The following is a 16,989-nucleotide window of genomic DNA, read 5'->3' on the forward strand; positions in this document are numbered from 1 at the left end:
TCTCTAAATGTGGCAACATATTTTACATTGAGAGCATGCTGAATGTCTGCCTTTTCTAGAGGGACAAACAAAGCCTCAGAAGATTGACTGAGGATGATCTTAAAATATTTAGCAATCTCTGGTCCAGCTCTCCTGCATGAAACTATGGCCCAATTTGCAGCTGTGACTTTGGTTCATCCTACCATTCATGGGTGTACTGGGAAATGATGAATGTAACTGAACTATAAGATGCAGAAAGATGACAGGGATAACAGATCTGACCATTCTCTCCACTTTTCCAAGTGTTCCCTTACCCATTTTTCCCCACAGTTGTGGTAATCTGACTCTGAAAAGACGAGTGAGCAAGTTGGAAGCACATTCTCATTAAGCTACATCATTCACACATATCCTTGCCATACAAATAAGTATGAGTACAAAACTATTGTTCTTTAAAATCTATTGTCAATAAATACAGTTATAACAAACAAGTTAAAAGAGCCCATGAAAACGTATTTAAGCTAAGAGAGTAAACAAGAAATGCCTTAATTTCTTATAAAGCATCTCTAGAGTAAGGAAATTATTAAAACACAAGAATGCTCCATTAACATAAAATATCCAGCACCGGTTTTCTTAGATGGGACAATATTTATCATTGGGGGGGGGGGGAGAATAAATACAAGAAAGAAGCAATTTTTCTGTGTAAACATCTAGAAAATGAGCTCATCTTTCCCAGGGTGTCTTTCCCGGAACTGATGACCCATTCAGCCCACAGATCTTGTGACCTTCAAATGCATTTGTTTTTGCAAAGATCCTCCTTCAAATGGTCCCCAAATGAACTGTGAACAGTCCCCACTCCTGGCTGCTCCTTGCAGTGCCAAACAAGAAACATCCTGTAGTTGGGACATCTTCCTAACAAAGTTAGGATTTCTCGTTTGCCAGGTTCCCTTTTGACTTATGAATCATTTGGGCAAAATAATTATTACAGTTTGACCAGAAAAAGTATATAGACCTACTAAAGAGGGGCAGTAAAAACAATGGGTGGGACTGATATCAGTGGAACACAAATGAGCAGAGGTGAAGAGCATTTGGTTAGCAAGTTCCCAAAGTGTTCCTGGCAGGAAAGGCACTGCTCACTGTTTGCACAGATTGGTCACCAAGTTCTCACTCCCTTAATTCTTCTTCCTTTGGAAAGTGCTCTTGTTTGCAAGCCACATCCACTAGCAGGTGTAGATCTAGGAAGAATGGAAAGGGCATTTCAGTATTTGCCTTTTCCAGGAGGATTATGGACTTACATCTTACATTGCAGCCACCTGTAAAAACAGCAACAACCACTTACCCCTTGTAAACAACCTTCAGGAGGGGACAAAGGGATGGGAGGGAAGGGAGCACTGAATTTCTCCCCAAACTGTCACTTGCCCGTTAAGGTGTTTTTTCTCCTGTAGGATTTCAGGCTTATGTTAGCGAGGAGTAATTTATTTATTTTATTTCATTAGATATTAGATTAAGTTCTTTACACCCTGCTTTCCCCAGTGGGGACCAAAAGTGGTTTGCAACATTGTTCTCCCTTCCTCCATTTATCCCAAGGCCACCCAGAAAGCTTCTTTGGCAGAAAGGCAATTTGAACCTTGGTCTCCTAGTTCCATGTCCAACACTCTAACCACTACACCATGATGGTTCCCAGCAAGAAAAAAATTAGACCCCTCCAGGTAATAGGAGGGGATTTTGTCACACACGGCTGCAGTGTATTGGGTAGCTTGCTCCAGTTCTTCATAGTAACCAGACCAATATCCTAAAGTTTATTCTCATAACTGGGGATTCACAGAGCCAAGTACAGGCCCCTTAAGAATGATTACCAGTGAGTCATAAGATCCTCCACTCTCTCTTCTCTGATCTCCACATTCTCCCCCAAACTCCTTAATCTTGGTTATGTGCTATGCAGTAACCAGGGGGTAACTGTGGCTTGCTTTCTATCCTGCATTTATAATCAGTGTCAAACCCCAGTTAGCCATGAACTCTGGTTAGCGTTAACAACCTACCTGAATCTATCATTAACACCAGTTGGCTTATTTGGAGTTGAGCAAATAAATCCAAATAAGCCAAATAACTGGAACTCCACATCAAAATCCAATGTCTTTAATGTCACCTATACCTGTTTTTTGTTTTTTTGTCAGCAGTTCAAATAGATTCAGGAGAAAGATGTAGATTTGGGACAGTGGTGTTGAGAAAACGTTTACAACTGTATCCCACAGCACAATGATCCAGATCCGAATCTGGGACCTCCACAACTGCTTGTAATTAAAATTAAAGATGTCAAAAGATCTGCTTGTGGCTTTCCTACGTCCCTGTCTAGTTGCACCTCAGGGCAATCATGCATACTACTGGAGCACCCACGAGAAATAAATTAGCATTAGCAGACTCAGAAAACCTGTCATTCTTACCAGGAGATTTGCCCTTCTGTGAGTTGCTCCTTCTTTCTCTGCCTTTGCTTTGGACGGAGGAAACTGAATCTTTGACAGATTTGCTGAGGGGACCCACTTCAGAAATGAGGAATCCTATCTGCTCTGAAGACACCACTGTTCCTGATGGGCTTGTCTGACACTTGATGTTGGGATTGTCCTTAAAAAACAAACCATGACAGAAATTGATTTTAGGGCAGGGTGGAATGTTTATTTCATAAGATGTTTATGCAATGGCCTGTTCCAATATCCCTTTGAAGACCTTACTCTTCAGTAAAGAATGTCTCTCAACTAAGTCCAAGTGGTGGTCTAAATATTTGAATGGAATCTCATGATTCAAGCTATGAAATAGTTAAAACAATGTATGTGCTACTTCAAACTCCTGGAAAGCAACCACTGGACAGTGCTGTAAAATATGCTAATATATCAATGGTGAATCTGATACCAATTTAAGCACAGGCTTAAACAAAAGAATCTTTGGATGTGGCTTTCCTTGCAGAATGGTCTACAGCTATGTATCATCTTACTCCATACCTGCTGCTGATTGAAGGGAAGTTCCTCCTGTACAAACACCATGGATGACTGCGCCGAAGTTTGGTTCAGTTGTTCCTTCAGTTTCACTTGTGTCTGCTGGGTGGCTGCACATTGTGGCATCATCTGTGCAGAAGCATTCTCCACAGGTTCAGTGGTGTGGATCGTGTAAATAAACTCTGGAGACTGTGGTAGAGAGCAGGCTATCGCTTGATCAGATTCCACCACAAAGGACGTAATATCAGAGCTGACAGGAGTCAGAGGTTCAAGGTGGCTGGCTTGACTGGAAGGTGCCTCACTGTTCCCTGGATTGATGAGCAACTGCTGGCCTCGGTTGGGCTGTGAGGCTGGACCATGGTTCTCCACTGGCTCCACCTTTACCATTTCCAGTTTGGGAGAGGAATGCATCTCATCCACAATCTGGAAGACGGCCTCCAAGTTGACTTCTGTCTTCTTGGTTTCATCAGAAGGGTTGCAGGGCCAATTTGAAGGCAAAAATTCAACTGGGTATGAAGACTGCATTGGTGGATTCTGGAGAGGCAAAAGACAATGGCGTGGAATAACAGTAATAATACTTGTTTTGCTCAGTTCTTCAAAAGCCTGCATTTTCCCAACAACCAGTTTCTCTGAGTTGTCCGTGTCCATTTTGGAACACCTTAAATCGTCACAACATTAGAAGCAGCTGACTCATTCATTATTCTTTACTCTAAAGCACTCTTTCCACTGTGTTCTACTATATTTTTTATTAAATAAAACAAGAAGGGGAACCAGAAGGACTTGTGGGGGAAGGGAACTCCTAATTATCCCCCACTGCGCCCCGCTTCTTCTTCTCTTACTCTGGCTGTGATTGCACACCCCACATGCCCAGCCACCAAATCATTATTACCATAATTCCTCAACTAATCACCAAGTTTCCCATCCTTTTCTCAATTTCTGTCTTTTCTGCCCACTTCTGCCCGATCTCCAGTTTTCTTCCTCCTTCCCCTTGACCAATTCCTACTATTAAAAATGTTTCTATGTTTTTCTCTCACACACATCTGTGAATGCAAAGATGCTGCAGGCTGCTTTTTGTGGGTTTCAAACCTCCAATGAGTTTTCAAAATAAGCTTTTATATTTTCCTGCAAACCTGGGGATTAACCCAGGATTGCAGAAATGTATACTCGGTTATGGTAGTTTCCCCTTCCTACTGTAGCAGACTCTAGTTCTGGGTGGCTCCCTTGTGGATTTTCTTGTGATCCACATGGAGGGGCCACCCATTGCTATCAGATATGATTCATCAGTAGGATGGAGGAGAAAAGGGGTGGAGGATCAAAGGGAGCCTGTGGGGTTCTTTGACATTCCTCAAGATCAGCACTGTTTTGTTTATTAAAGCCATGAACAAATTTGTTTTCTTACAAGCCAGCATTCTACATTATGTATATGGCCTTGCTCTTTCAAGGTTTTGCTGAACAATGCATAATTTGTTATGTAGAAAGGAATATCTTTTACTTTCTTTTCAACGGTGTTTTTTCTTTAAACAGAAAGAAGCGCACTGTGTATTACCAACCCCTTAAATTCTGTAACGCTGTCCTTCCCCCAGTGATATGAGCATAAATAAATAAAGAGGAGGTTGTTCATTTGTTTCACTCTTTGCATTTTAATATTAGCTGTGCTATTTCAATCATTAATGCTGTAGCAGAGATTCCATTTGGACAGGACTGTTCCTCTCCCATTGGCTTTCCTGTGCGTGACAGACTGTGCGTGCCTAAAATGGCTGCCATTGCTTGTAATGCTCCATCTTCCTGTACAGGATATTTGCTCTAATAAATGACACAGGTGAAGCTGCTGTTATGAACGGAAGATCTTTAGCAGCTTTCCTGGCCTCAGTCTCCAATGAATTGTTGGCTGTGCCTGACATTTGGTGAGGCGGCACATGATGAGCCTTGTGTGGCACTGGGGCCTCTTGCACACAAGCCGCTGAGGAGACCCTTGGAGAACCTTCTGCCATGCTCTCTCTTCTTGGAAAATGGTCTGCTTTTGCCCAGTACTGACAGCTACAACAGTCAGGGGAAATGGCATTTTGTCACAGCTAGCCACCACCATTTGTAAACATGTCCAAAGTATAATGTGGTTGTGAGATTGCTGCAGACATCCCCCCCCCAGGATGTCCTTAAGAAATGGCAAGCAGTGCTCTCTCTCACACACACACACCAATGTAATTTTGTTAATTTTATACTTCTTTAGTGGCCACGCTTCAGTGTGGATGCCTTGCATTTGGTTGAGGCCTTAACTATAGCCACTGAGGTGGTGCTTCACCTTTGAGTTGTGGGCTTTGTTTGCACCAGGGAGCAACAAATGCAATGATACTGAAGCAACACCTCACCTTTTCTCCTAATGAGGGAGGAATGGAGAGAATCAGAAGAGATGGGAAGTGGCTGAGGAGAAAGTGAGGGTGGGTTGAGAAAGGAGATAAGAAAGAAATTAGGCAAGAGAAATGTCTTTTTCTTTAAGGAACAACCCTTGATGGTAAAGGTTGAGACCAAAGAGCTAAACCTAGTGCTCTGCAGAGCTCGTGCGAAGAAAACTGGGAGATTAGTCCTCCAGTAAGAGATTGATTAAAGTTCAGTTAAGAATTTTAAGCCCTGCCTGCTATGAGCATATGAGAGGAGTAACCTGCATAAGTGATATCCTCCTCCACTGGTGGAGAATAACTATTTACATTAACTGAATTATGGATCTATATGAAATAAGAAGTTAAAAACAACCATTCTCTACAGTTGCGAATTAGACATTTTAAAATCCCTTTGCCAAAGAAGTATTTCCAGGATCTATTCATACTGTTCTGTAACTGTCAGGCAGGAAAATACAAATGATGACCCTTCTATTCATTGATTTCCCCCCCATCTCTCCATAGCTAGTTTCTAATGTATTGATGCAAATGATATGAAGGTGAAACTTCCGCCTCACGATCCAAAGAACTGTGCAGCTTGTTCCATGCACCGGAGGAAGGTTTAGCCTTATGTTCCTAAATTTGCACTTCTACCTTCCATGTCATATGGCGAACTACTTTTGAATTTGGGAGGAATTTCAAAAATAGTTTGAGATGACAGCGCCTTGTGCTTTTGAAAGGGAAGGACCTTGGCTCAGTGGCGCATGGCGCAGGGCAGCATGGGCGCGCCACGCACAGCAAGTTGGGGCTTTTGATGGTGGCGGGGGGCGGCAGCAGGGCAGTTCGGAGGCACCCTCCTCCAGGGGCCCGCTCTAGGTGAAAGTCTAGTTCACCTAGCGGGTGAGCCGGCCCTGTCAGTAGTATAGCATCTGCTTGGCATGCAGAAGGTCTCAGGTTCAATCCGCAGCATCAGGTAGTAAGTGATGTGAAAGACCTCTGCCTGAGACCCTGGAAAGCCACTGCCAGTCTGAGTAGACAATACTGACCCTGATGGACCAATGGTTGGATTCAGTATAAGACAGCTTCATGTACATGTCATGTAAGAGGAGGCAAATCCCCCATTCAGCATACTGAAAACAGTTGATGGATCCCAGCCTTGTGTTCCACTTACTAGACTCACCTGGAAATAGCTGCAATGTGTATAGGTTGAGGCTGTAGGGCTGGCACAACCACTTAAGGGATCCATATGGGTAGGTGGAGAGCAGCACTGTAATACAGCTGGAAAGAACGAAAAAGATTAAAAAGTAAAAGGCCTTCCCAGGTATACCAAATTTCTGTATTTTTTCTTTAGCCCTGTATTTATACTAGTACTTGTGTAGCACGGAATACCAACAACCCTGCTTGTGATACCGCCTTTAAAAAAATCACAGAGATGCATGCCACAACATGGGAGTAAGAGAGCTTGCAAAGTAAAAAGCGAAAATACTTTTTAAAATGTTACCAGTGAAAAGGATAGGCTTGCTGATGTTTGCTACAATGTTCATTGGTCAAGGGCTTGATGAACATAACCGTGCTTCAGTTGGTCACTAAAAAATTACAAAATTCACAAAATTCTATTGGTGTGTGTATGTGTGAGCACTGCTTTTGAAGTTTTGGGCATCCTGACAAAAAGTGTCTGTGACAATCTTGCAACTACATTACAGATGTTTACAATGGTGGTGGCTAGATGGAGAGAGGGAGGAAGGAAGGAAGGAAGGAAGCAAGGAAGGAAGGAAGGAAGGAAGGGAGAGACATATCAGCTTCTGAAACAAATTAGTGATTACTCCACAGTTTGCCATAAACTGGTTATTGGGAAAATGAAATGATGGCTTATTTCCTAGAAACACTGGAAAACAGTTCACTACTGGAAATCCACACTATGATATGCTCCAAAGAAAACAGAAGGAAGTCATGTGCCCCATGATAGAGGTACCTACAGAGCAAGGGAAAGGTTTTAATCAAATCAAATATTGATAGTCTTAATTAGCACACAAGCAATTTGCTTGCGGAACTAGCAAAAAAGACCCTCAAGGAAATTCCTTCAAAGCTCCAAATGTGTTGATCAGCTAGACTCTGAGAAGCTTCGGCCAATGCAAAACTGGACCTCGAAGATCACACACTCTCAGCCTAACCTAACTCAAAGGATTGTTGTAGAGATAAAACAGAGGAGAGGAGAACAATGTCTGCAGCTGTGGATACCATTGGGGAGATACCCTTGCCCAAATGTATTGGATATCTTTCAACTTGAACTTTTGAACTCCCTCCCCAGATCTCTCTCTCTCTCTCTGTCTTCCATCAATGGATTAAGACTTTTTTGTTTTGTTTAATGTACCCCAATTAAGTGTTACTGGTCAGACTGACAATTTTGGATTGGGAAATTACTTTCGGGGGCAGAGTCTGGGAGGGTGGGGTTTCGTGAGAGGAGGAACATAAACAGGGTAGAATGCCATAGAGCTCACCCTCCAAAGCAGCCATTATCTCCAGGAAAACTGATTTCTGCAGACTGAAAGTCAGTTGTAATTCAAGGAGATCTCCAGGCCCCACCTGGAAGTAGGCAACCATATCTACTGCTCCCCACTTGTTATGTTTAGATGTTTTCAGTTATTTGTCTCATTCTTCTTCTTCTTCATGGTCTCTGTACAGCACACCCCACCTGAAGACTGGCAACCCTGTCCAAGTCACAGCAGATACAAGAAATTTTGTCTACAAAGTGCTTGGGCACACAATTGCAATTGGGCTGCAGAGTAGTCTGCCTCCTGCTATAGACCAGTTTCTACACATGGACTGAGTCTGAGAGCTAGCAACTTGCTCCAGCCATCTCAGTCACTGGGTGACCCGGCATTTGAATCCAGACTAGCAAGGGTTGAACACAGACCAGCCTAGTGTGCACATAGGGTTGCCAGCTCTGGGTTGGGAAATACCTGGGGAAGGTCCTTGGCAGGTTATAATGCCATAGAGTCCACCCTCCAAAGAAGCCATTTTCTCCAGGGGGACGGATCTTGGTCGTCTGGAGATCAACTGTAATAGCGGGAGATCTCCAGTCACCACCTGGAGACTGGCAACCCAATGTGCATGAAATGTATCTTACTGATGGACAAATGGAAAGCGAAAGAGCGAAGTGTGTCCCTCAGTGGAAAACAGACTCTGCTAAGAGCTCTAAATTATTTTACCCTATTGTAAGTGATATTTATCTTTACCAAATTCTCATTTTGCATCTCTGCACGGTCAAATGTCAAGTATCCTACTGTTCATGTGCAACATATTCATATAGCCTCTATTAGCAGTCTGCTTGCTCTGTCGTGATAGGCTCTACAAATGTATCCTGGCATACTTCTCAGTTGTAGCTAGCTTTCCCCCGTTGGGGAAGATGTAAGAGCACAGGGTCACCTTGCACTAGACAAACTGTGGAAGGCTGAAAATAGGCTTGCAGCCAAGAATTTCAGCTTAACTGGGTTCTGGAGACAGCCAAACAGATGCTGCTGGTACACTGTCACCCACTTCTTTCCTATCTGCGGTAATTTCTTGCTGGAATGTATGCTATTAGCAAAGTCTATTGGGGACAGCTTTTTATAGACAAAAACTTGCCCAGAGAAGGGTTTTCCCCCCATTCTCTTTCCCATGAAAAAGTTACTTTACTTCAGTAAACATACAGTAGTCTCACAACACTAAAGACGCAACAACACCTAGTTTATTTTTAAACTGTTTCATAAAAACAGTTAAGGCTATGATGATTTAAAACATCAAAACCCTTTGAAATAATATATGAAACAGTAAAATTAAAAACAAAAAAACAAAAACAGAGTTGGAGGCCGAAAAAACCCGAAGTCTATGCAGCTTTTCTCATTCAGAAAAACAGTCTGATTGCATGTTTTCTACTCTTCATCACTAGAATATATAATTTGTTTGCTTCACAGGTTCTGGGAATAACCATGTCTGCACTGAAGGATTCCCAGACCAACACTGAACATTTTTGGCCAGGTGCCTGCTTGGGATGGTGGTAAAATAGGACAGTGCTCAATGGTGGGTTAATGCTTCATCTATACAGGTTTATTTGCTAAGGCAAAAGGCCTTAGGGCTGCAAGCTGAGTGAGTACATGTGAAAGATCCATGTTATTGCCAATCTCTAGGTGGGGCCTGGAGACCTCCTGGAATTACAACTGATCTCCAGATGACAGATATCATTTCCCCTGGAGGAAATGGCTGCTTTGGAGGATGGCCTCTATGGCATTATTCCCCAAACCCTGTCTTCCTCAGACTCCACCCCCAAAATCAACAGGTTATTTCCCAGTTGGCAACCCTGCATGTACCTGATAAAAGGGACAGTGTTTGAAGTATATGCATGTTATTATTTTTTTTTTATCATGAGTGCCAGGGAACCATTCAAGAGTATGCAGGAACCCACCACTGCTACCTACGCCACGTATCTACAACTTACGCAAGCTTTCTAAAAGACAACTGCTATGCTTATAGTGGATACATAGCGCAGGCCTGTGAGTGATGTGGAACCTTGCAAAGTAGCCCTTAGGCATGAACCCTTAAGTTTAAACACAATACTTTTCTTATATAATTTAACATCATTAAAGGAATGTACCGGTTTATCAGGTATCATATTCAAGACCATCTAACTGCAAATGTGCTGTGAGACTGCAAGTATGCAGCAGCTACCACTGTCACTCTGTGATGAAAAGAAGAGAGAAAACTCTACAGAGGGAGCACAGACCTGTAATAGGACATCTGCTGTGCATGCAGGGAACCCTAAGTCCAATCCCTGGCATCTCTCTGCTTAAAATAAAGGACCTAAAGAAGCCTGAGAAAGACTTTTCTCCTCAGGTATCTGATTCTGAGGCCTTGGACAGCCATCGCCAATGATAGCAGACAACTGGATGGACCAAGAGCCTGAATTAGTGTAAGACAACTTTGTAACTTCCCTTTGACAAATACAAAACTAAAGCAGTAAGATCTATTACAAATGGAATGGAACTTCTACCAAAAAAAAATCCATTATGAACCAGACAACTGAACCCAATCTAACAGAAAGAAAACATGCTTAAGGTAACTGAAAGTTGTGAGTATAAGTGTCAGACAGTAGCCATAAAGTCTTCTGCAAAAAATGACCATTCCTTTTGTCCTTTTCAAACTGGGTATTTGTTTTAGGCTTCAGGCCAGGGTGTTAAAAAGAAGAACAGCCTCTTCTGCTGTTTTAAAGCAATTTTCTTATTTCCATTTACTATATATTGAAATAAAAACACACTGCTGAAAAATACTGTTACCTGTCGGGTAGTAGGCTTGGGAGTAGGGTGCCGAAGCTGCATAGCTGCCATACTTCTGAGAAGAGGTGGCCATCGTCTGGGGCCCTTGCTGTATGTGCACAGATGTAGTGCTGGGCTGCAGAGTGTAAGTGACCTCTGTCGGAAACCTCTGGAGCACAGGGAAGGGAACCCCTTTGTCTGAAAAAGTAGATGCCTCCACCTGCCCTGGGAGCATCCCAAGGGAGTTTGGCCATGTTCTGGGAGGAAGAGGAGTCCGATCTGATCCTTTCAATGGGAAAGCATTTTGGTTGTGCGACGGTGACAGGTAGGAGTACGGAGATAAGGTGTCCCGCCGAAAAGACCGGTGAAACTGCCCTAGAGTCAGTGATGCTGCACAAAGAAACAGAGGGAAGGGAGGAAAGAGATTCAGTAGGCTATGAAATGCAAGGCCAGGGGCATACAATCAGCACAGTCCCACCACTGATTCTAAGCACTGTGGCCTGAAACACAGTGACTACATTTTATAGCAAGCAATCCTAAAAATATAACTCTAGATGTGGGCTGTGAAGGGAAAATTACCCCCTTTGAGTCAGCAAGCACATTCTCCCAAGCTTATGGCCCTGGTCAGGATGTCCTTAATTGCCAGCCCGCTCGTGGTTTTGGCATCAGATCACCCCCAAGATATAACCACAGAGCTAAGAAAAGTCTCTAGTGGCACACAGCCTGGAACTCCAGTTCAGAATCCAAAGATGCCATTTGACTGCAAGATCTGTAGATATACAAAGGAGATTCACTCTACCCTATACTTATGGGGCAAGCCCTCAGGAATCACCATTCAATGGGCCATGTTCAAATTGATACCAGAAGTACCCTGTCAGCCAGGGTTTAGGGAACTATTGGATCAGTGTGCTGTGGATGGAGCATACCACACAAGAGGGATGGCATCCCAAGAGCAAAGGGTCTATTCACACAGATAATTTCTGTGCAGGGAAACTGCTCAGCTTATGCCAAGCAGGACAAGCTATTTTGCCACATTTGCTGGATTCCTGTCAAGGCTCCACAGAGCAAAACAGACATGTCTGCATTTATCATACAATACGCATGACGGTTTCCCACATGGATGTGACCTTTTGTGTATGAAAATCATCTTATACAGAGTCCCAAGTAAAGGTTGTTGCTAGAGAAGACAGCTGGCCAAGGCAAACACACGACTCTCCTACAGTGGGGACAGCCTTTATCTCCCTGGTTTCAGGGCCAGCTCCAACAGGCATCATGGACATTTCTACCTTGGCTCCCTAACCACACACAAACAAAAACTGGAGGGAATATGCTTGGGGAATGGTTTACCAAGTGACCGTGCAGGAATGTGTTGTGGACCTGTCCTAGTGTTCCTACCCATTTTCCTTTTTGTGTGACTCTCCTGGTGTTAACTGGCATGTGTCTTCCTTACATACAGGCACTTCTTTCTCTCAGGATTGTGGACTGTGTTTTGGAAGCTGGGCAGGGCTATTTTTGGGCAGGAACCGGAGTTCCGGCTGGCTTCCAAGTTGGCCACGCCCAGCAGGAACTCATTAGCATAATAGGCCACACCCAACATCAGAAACTCATTAGGATTGGCTACATTAGGGGTGTGTGGCCTACCATGCAAAGGAGTTCCTGCTACAAAAAAGCCCTGGGTTTTGACAACAAACAAGGTAAATATTTATTTATTTATTTATTTATTTTTGGGACTTATATCCCGCCCTACACATTGTGTCTCAGGGCGGCTAACAATAGGGTATATATATATATATAAAAATTTGGCTTCCGGTCTGGCTCCCGCGAATGGCGGACGCATCCTTGGGTCGCTCCCGAGGGGCGTCTCGCCCGCCCGCGGTGGAGGAGGGAATCCGCACGAGCGGAGACCCGAACGAGCACCTCAGGATGTGAGGAGCTCGGATCCGGGGCGCTTTAGGGCGCTCGAGGGGGGGGTCTCTCTCTCAGCCGAGAGGTTGGAGACGAGGCTCCCGCCATGCCCTGCCCCTTTGGACCTTGCTGCGTGAGCGATCCCGTTTTTACGGGGTTTAGCGGGGCCACCGGACGTCACCGAGTGATAAAGCGACCATCCGAAAAAGTTGAAAAAGAAAAGATCGGCTTAACTGTGAGTTGTCAAAATGCAAAGAAAAAGATCTAAAACCGCTCCCCCCCCACCCAGCGAAAAAGGCGAGGAGGTTAACCCTCTAACTGCATAAGCGAAAAAGAAAAGGAGGGGGGGAATGGACTGAGCGAACAGCGGTGTTTTCCCTTGATGTATTTGAATTAAAGCGAGAAAAAGTTTTGTCTCTCTGGAGCACACTTTAAGAACTTTCTAAAAGTAAACAAAAAAGAAAAGATGTCGGAGCTGGGCAAAAACGAGCGGAGGAAGGGAGGGACTTCCGTCTGGGCGTTTGCTTGTGTGTGAGAGCCGGCTGTTTAGTGTTTTGGACTGTTTATGGCTGTGAATCCGACGGGAGTTTTGTAAAACGGAAAAGTTTGAACTGTGACAGCGAGGAGTGCCTGGCAAGCGCTTATATACGTCAACAGTTTTGAGAAGGACCCAATAGAGAGTTTGGGAGCGGAAATAAAAGCGAAATTAAATTAATACCATTCTCAAAGCTGGGGACCTCCAAGGCATGAAAGGAAGAGGATTTATAATGCATGAACTGAGTGTGTTAACAGCAACCCGAAGGAGAATTTAACAAGCCGGAAGTAGAAGGCAACAGAGGAAACCCCTCCTTGTCAGCGAGTAAAAGTGCCCAACACGCAAAGAAGCGCAAAGAAGCGGTTTTGACTGTATCCAGAAGAGATATTCTTTTTTTTTATTAACAGAACTCAAGGGAACATTACTAATATACTAACAGAGAATCACATGAGACCGGACTAAGAAAAGAAGTTTGACAACACACAGAAGAAGCCCAAGAAGATTAATTGGACATTACTAACAGTTTAATTTACCAGTTTATATATCACTCAGCTTTCTCTTTCTCCCACTGTCTACCTTTCCCTTTTTTCTTTTAAGCGAAATACCTCCCCTTTTTAGGGGAGCTAATAAAATCTTTATATATATAAAAAAAACAATAGGGTATAAAAATTTAAAACAGTAAGACAATGTTACGTACATGATAAAAATGGTGCTACAATAGTTTACATAAAAATAACCAAGATGCGCAACAATTCACATTGGCGGCAGAATAAGAAGCAAAAGGTGGGTGGTAACATGGGGGTGTGGCCTAATATGCCAATGAGCTGTGATGTCAGGGGTGTGGCCTAATATGCCAATGAGTTTCTGCTGTTGGATGTGGCCTATTATGCTAATGAGTTCCTGCTGGGCTTTTTCTACAAAAAAGCCCTGAAGCTGGGTAACTACAAAACAGCACTGACTTTTGCATTTTCCCTTGTGAACAGTCCACAAATGGGTGAGTGCAGAAGCGAAAACTTTAAAATCTCACATGCTGCATTTATTCTAGTTGGATTGTAAGCCTGTCAGCAAGGCCTGTCCCTTTTAATTATTTTTGTGCAGTGCTGTTGTAGATGCTTTCCAGTAAATAAGTATTAACGATTATTATTGGGACAGTGAGGAGTTGACCAGAAGGAACATGAGCCAATGGGTGAGATGAGAAATCTGTTTATCCCAAGTTGTTTTCTATGAGATATTGCAGTTGAATGCTTCTTTAAAGATGCATTACACTTTTGCTTAGAAAAACCCAGCACCTATCAGATAAAACTGGTGTCTGGGTGAAGGTATAAAATGCAAACAGGGGCCACTGGTCTGCAGTATGTCATGAAGAATAGCATTGGCACAGGTATACCGAAAATGACAGAGAAGACAGTGTATTCAGGGGCACTGCAAATTTCAACTGGTTTAACTGTCTATTCCTCTCCAAAAGAACCTTGTGAATTACTATTCTGAGTGAGGAGTTCCAATTCTTCACAAAACTACAATTCCCAGTGTTCTTTGAGAAACTGAAGGCAGTTTAAACAGTTTGAAAAGGCACGGGATAGAAATGTGTTCTGCAAAATGATTGGACAGCATCAAGAGGTGGCGACACTAGGCTGATAGCTGACTTGCTAGCAAGTCAGAAATGGAGGGGTGGGAACCTGTTAATAGAGGTGAGTCCTGCCTCATTTCCACATCAGAGACATGATGTAAGAGTGGGAGGAGACTCTTAGCCAAGATGCTGCTGTGCTTAAGCACAGGGAACAGGAGGTGAAATGGAGCACTCTACTACTTTGAGAAGCTGCCCCTGGGATATACAATGTCCTTATAAACAGCCTTTAGCTTTGCTTGTTGTATGGCATGTGCTTAAAATCCCTGAGGAAGATGGTTATTCTGGTTTACTTTGGAGGGAAAATGTATGTTCACATATATGATAACTGAAAGCATGCCTTACTTCTGAATATATTTATTTGTAAAAAGATTCTACTGATTTCAGTACAATGTTTTCAGACCACAGAAACTGGGGATGGAGACTGCAGGTGACAGTTATGTGAATATGGGGTGTCAGGTGCTTTCTCCAAAGTTGCTTAAAAAGATGTAATGTATGGCAACAGTACAACTTAATTTCAGTGCCTGAACTCAGCAATGGAACAAGGGGAGGAGAGGAGCCAGTGCAGAGCGAGATGCCAGGAAACCTACACATCTTAAAGGAGGAACACAAAAGACCTATCTAAAAAGGGACAATGCAAACTTGCATTGTTGTATGGTCCCTCTGAACTGTGCTGTAATCACTCCGAGTTTGTTCTACTGATAAAAGATGTTCATTCTAACCTGCAATGTATTAACTAGTGGGAAAATGCATTCATAAAAGAAAGGAACTGGCAATGAAATGTATCCTGTACATGTTAAGGAGGCATGTGTATGCAACTATGGCCCCAGTGTTCAGCTCTGATTTCATTGGTCCAATGATATGCAGTAGGTCCCTGGTTCAATCACTGTTTGTCAGAACAAACAAGGATGAGCTAGATGAGTTTAGGAAGACAGGAAAACTGCTTAGTGACAGAGCACCTGCTTGTATATAGACAATCCCTGGCATCTTCCATTTAAAATGATTTCAAAAAGGATGGGAAAGCACTCTGTGTACCTAAGATTTCTGAAAGCCAGTGTCATTCAGAAGATGATACTGAGCTCAATAAACTAGCAGTCTGAGTCAGAAGGCAGCTTCCTTTATATATTCCCAACTCAGAGGGCCACTGCCACTTGTAGTATGCAGCACCGGGCTGGATAAACCAATAACCTGAACAGTTTCCTATGTTTGCTGATTCAACTGCCATTGGACAATTGAATCATTAACTCTGTTTTGCTCTTTACTACTGGTAATTAATCTCTTCTTAGGGATAGTATTGGGAACTAATGCAGTATAGTGGTTAAGACTGTAGAGTGGACTTGGAGCAGGGAGACTGGAGTTTAAAGGCACAGAGAAGCTGAGGCAACCTCTCTTGCTCAGCCCAACCTACCTCTCAGGCACGCTGTGAAGATTAAATGTAAGGGAAAGGAGACACATGTATGCTACCTTGAACTTTTTGGAGGTATCTGAAGAAGTGAGCAGTGACTCATGAGATCTCATACCTTGCCACATATTTTTGTTAGTCTTTAACTACCCATCTTGACCTATCTTTTTGGAGGAAGGTGACAGATGGGACACATATGATAAGATTTTTGACCCTTCTGGGTAACCTCTGCCCTCAGTTGCAGGAGGCACAAGTGGGTGGACAAGCAGCTTCAGTAGCTTTGGTTCCTGAGCAGCATGTCACTCAGCATGTCAAAAGATCTCATTTGGGGGGAATACTGCTGGAGAACTCCCTGCAAGTCGAAAAGCAGCAGAGCAAGCAAAAAGGGGGCCGGGATCGGAGCCCTTCTGCCTTGCACGGAGCCTTCTTTGTGTGTGCGTGTTATGTTAAGGTTGCCTTCGGCTGCCTGCAGGCCGTCCTACCAGGCTCTCTGCCCATGCTCAAAGGCGCCAACCCAGCCGGCTCTTGACGCCTCTCACCGGGCTTGCTGTCGCTGCTTTTGGCCACGACCGTGGCGGCGGAAGCCGCGGGCTGCCCCTGTGGGGTCGCCTGGGGTTGGTGCTGGTGGGCCAGGAGGGCCTCGGTATTGGTGCCGCCGCCGTGAAGGGAGGTGCTGAGGAGGCGCTGGAAGCGGTTGGGCGGCCGGCTGGTGACTTCCAAGCCAGCCGCCAGCTTGGCCTTGTTGGCGCTGGTCAGGCGCTTGAGGTGGACCAGGAGATCGGGCCGGTCGCGGCGGAAGTGGGGGCTGTGGAAGTGGTGCAGCGGCCCGCCGGGAGAGGACGGCGGCGGCGGCGGCGAGAGCGACGAGGAGCCGCCGCCCCCTGCGCCGCCGCCGCCGCC

At 44.2% G+C, this 16,989-nt stretch overlaps 1 protein-coding gene across 1 annotated transcript; it reads right to left on the reverse strand.

Moving 5' to 3' along the window:
- Positions 1–1,140: 1,140 nt before the first annotated feature.
- HSF5 (heat shock transcription factor family member 5) lies at positions 1,141–16,947 on the reverse strand (the record flags this gene model as incomplete). The annotated part of the gene is made up of 6 exons (XM_015413533.1): positions 1,141–1,211; positions 2,418–2,595; positions 2,970–3,497; positions 6,516–6,613; positions 10,645–11,013; positions 16,572–16,947. Coding segments are annotated over 6 exons (1,620 nt in total), but the record flags the coding sequence as incomplete, so codon positions are not given.
- Positions 16,948–16,989: the final 42 nt, after the last annotated feature.

The sequence above is a fragment of the Gekko japonicus genome, unplaced genomic scaffold, assembly GCF_001447785.1.
Source record: "Gekko japonicus isolate JY-2015 unplaced genomic scaffold, Gekko_japonicus_V1.1 scaffold250, whole genome shotgun sequence".
NCBI lineage: Eukaryota > Metazoa > Chordata > Lepidosauria > Squamata > Gekkonidae > Gekko > Gekko japonicus.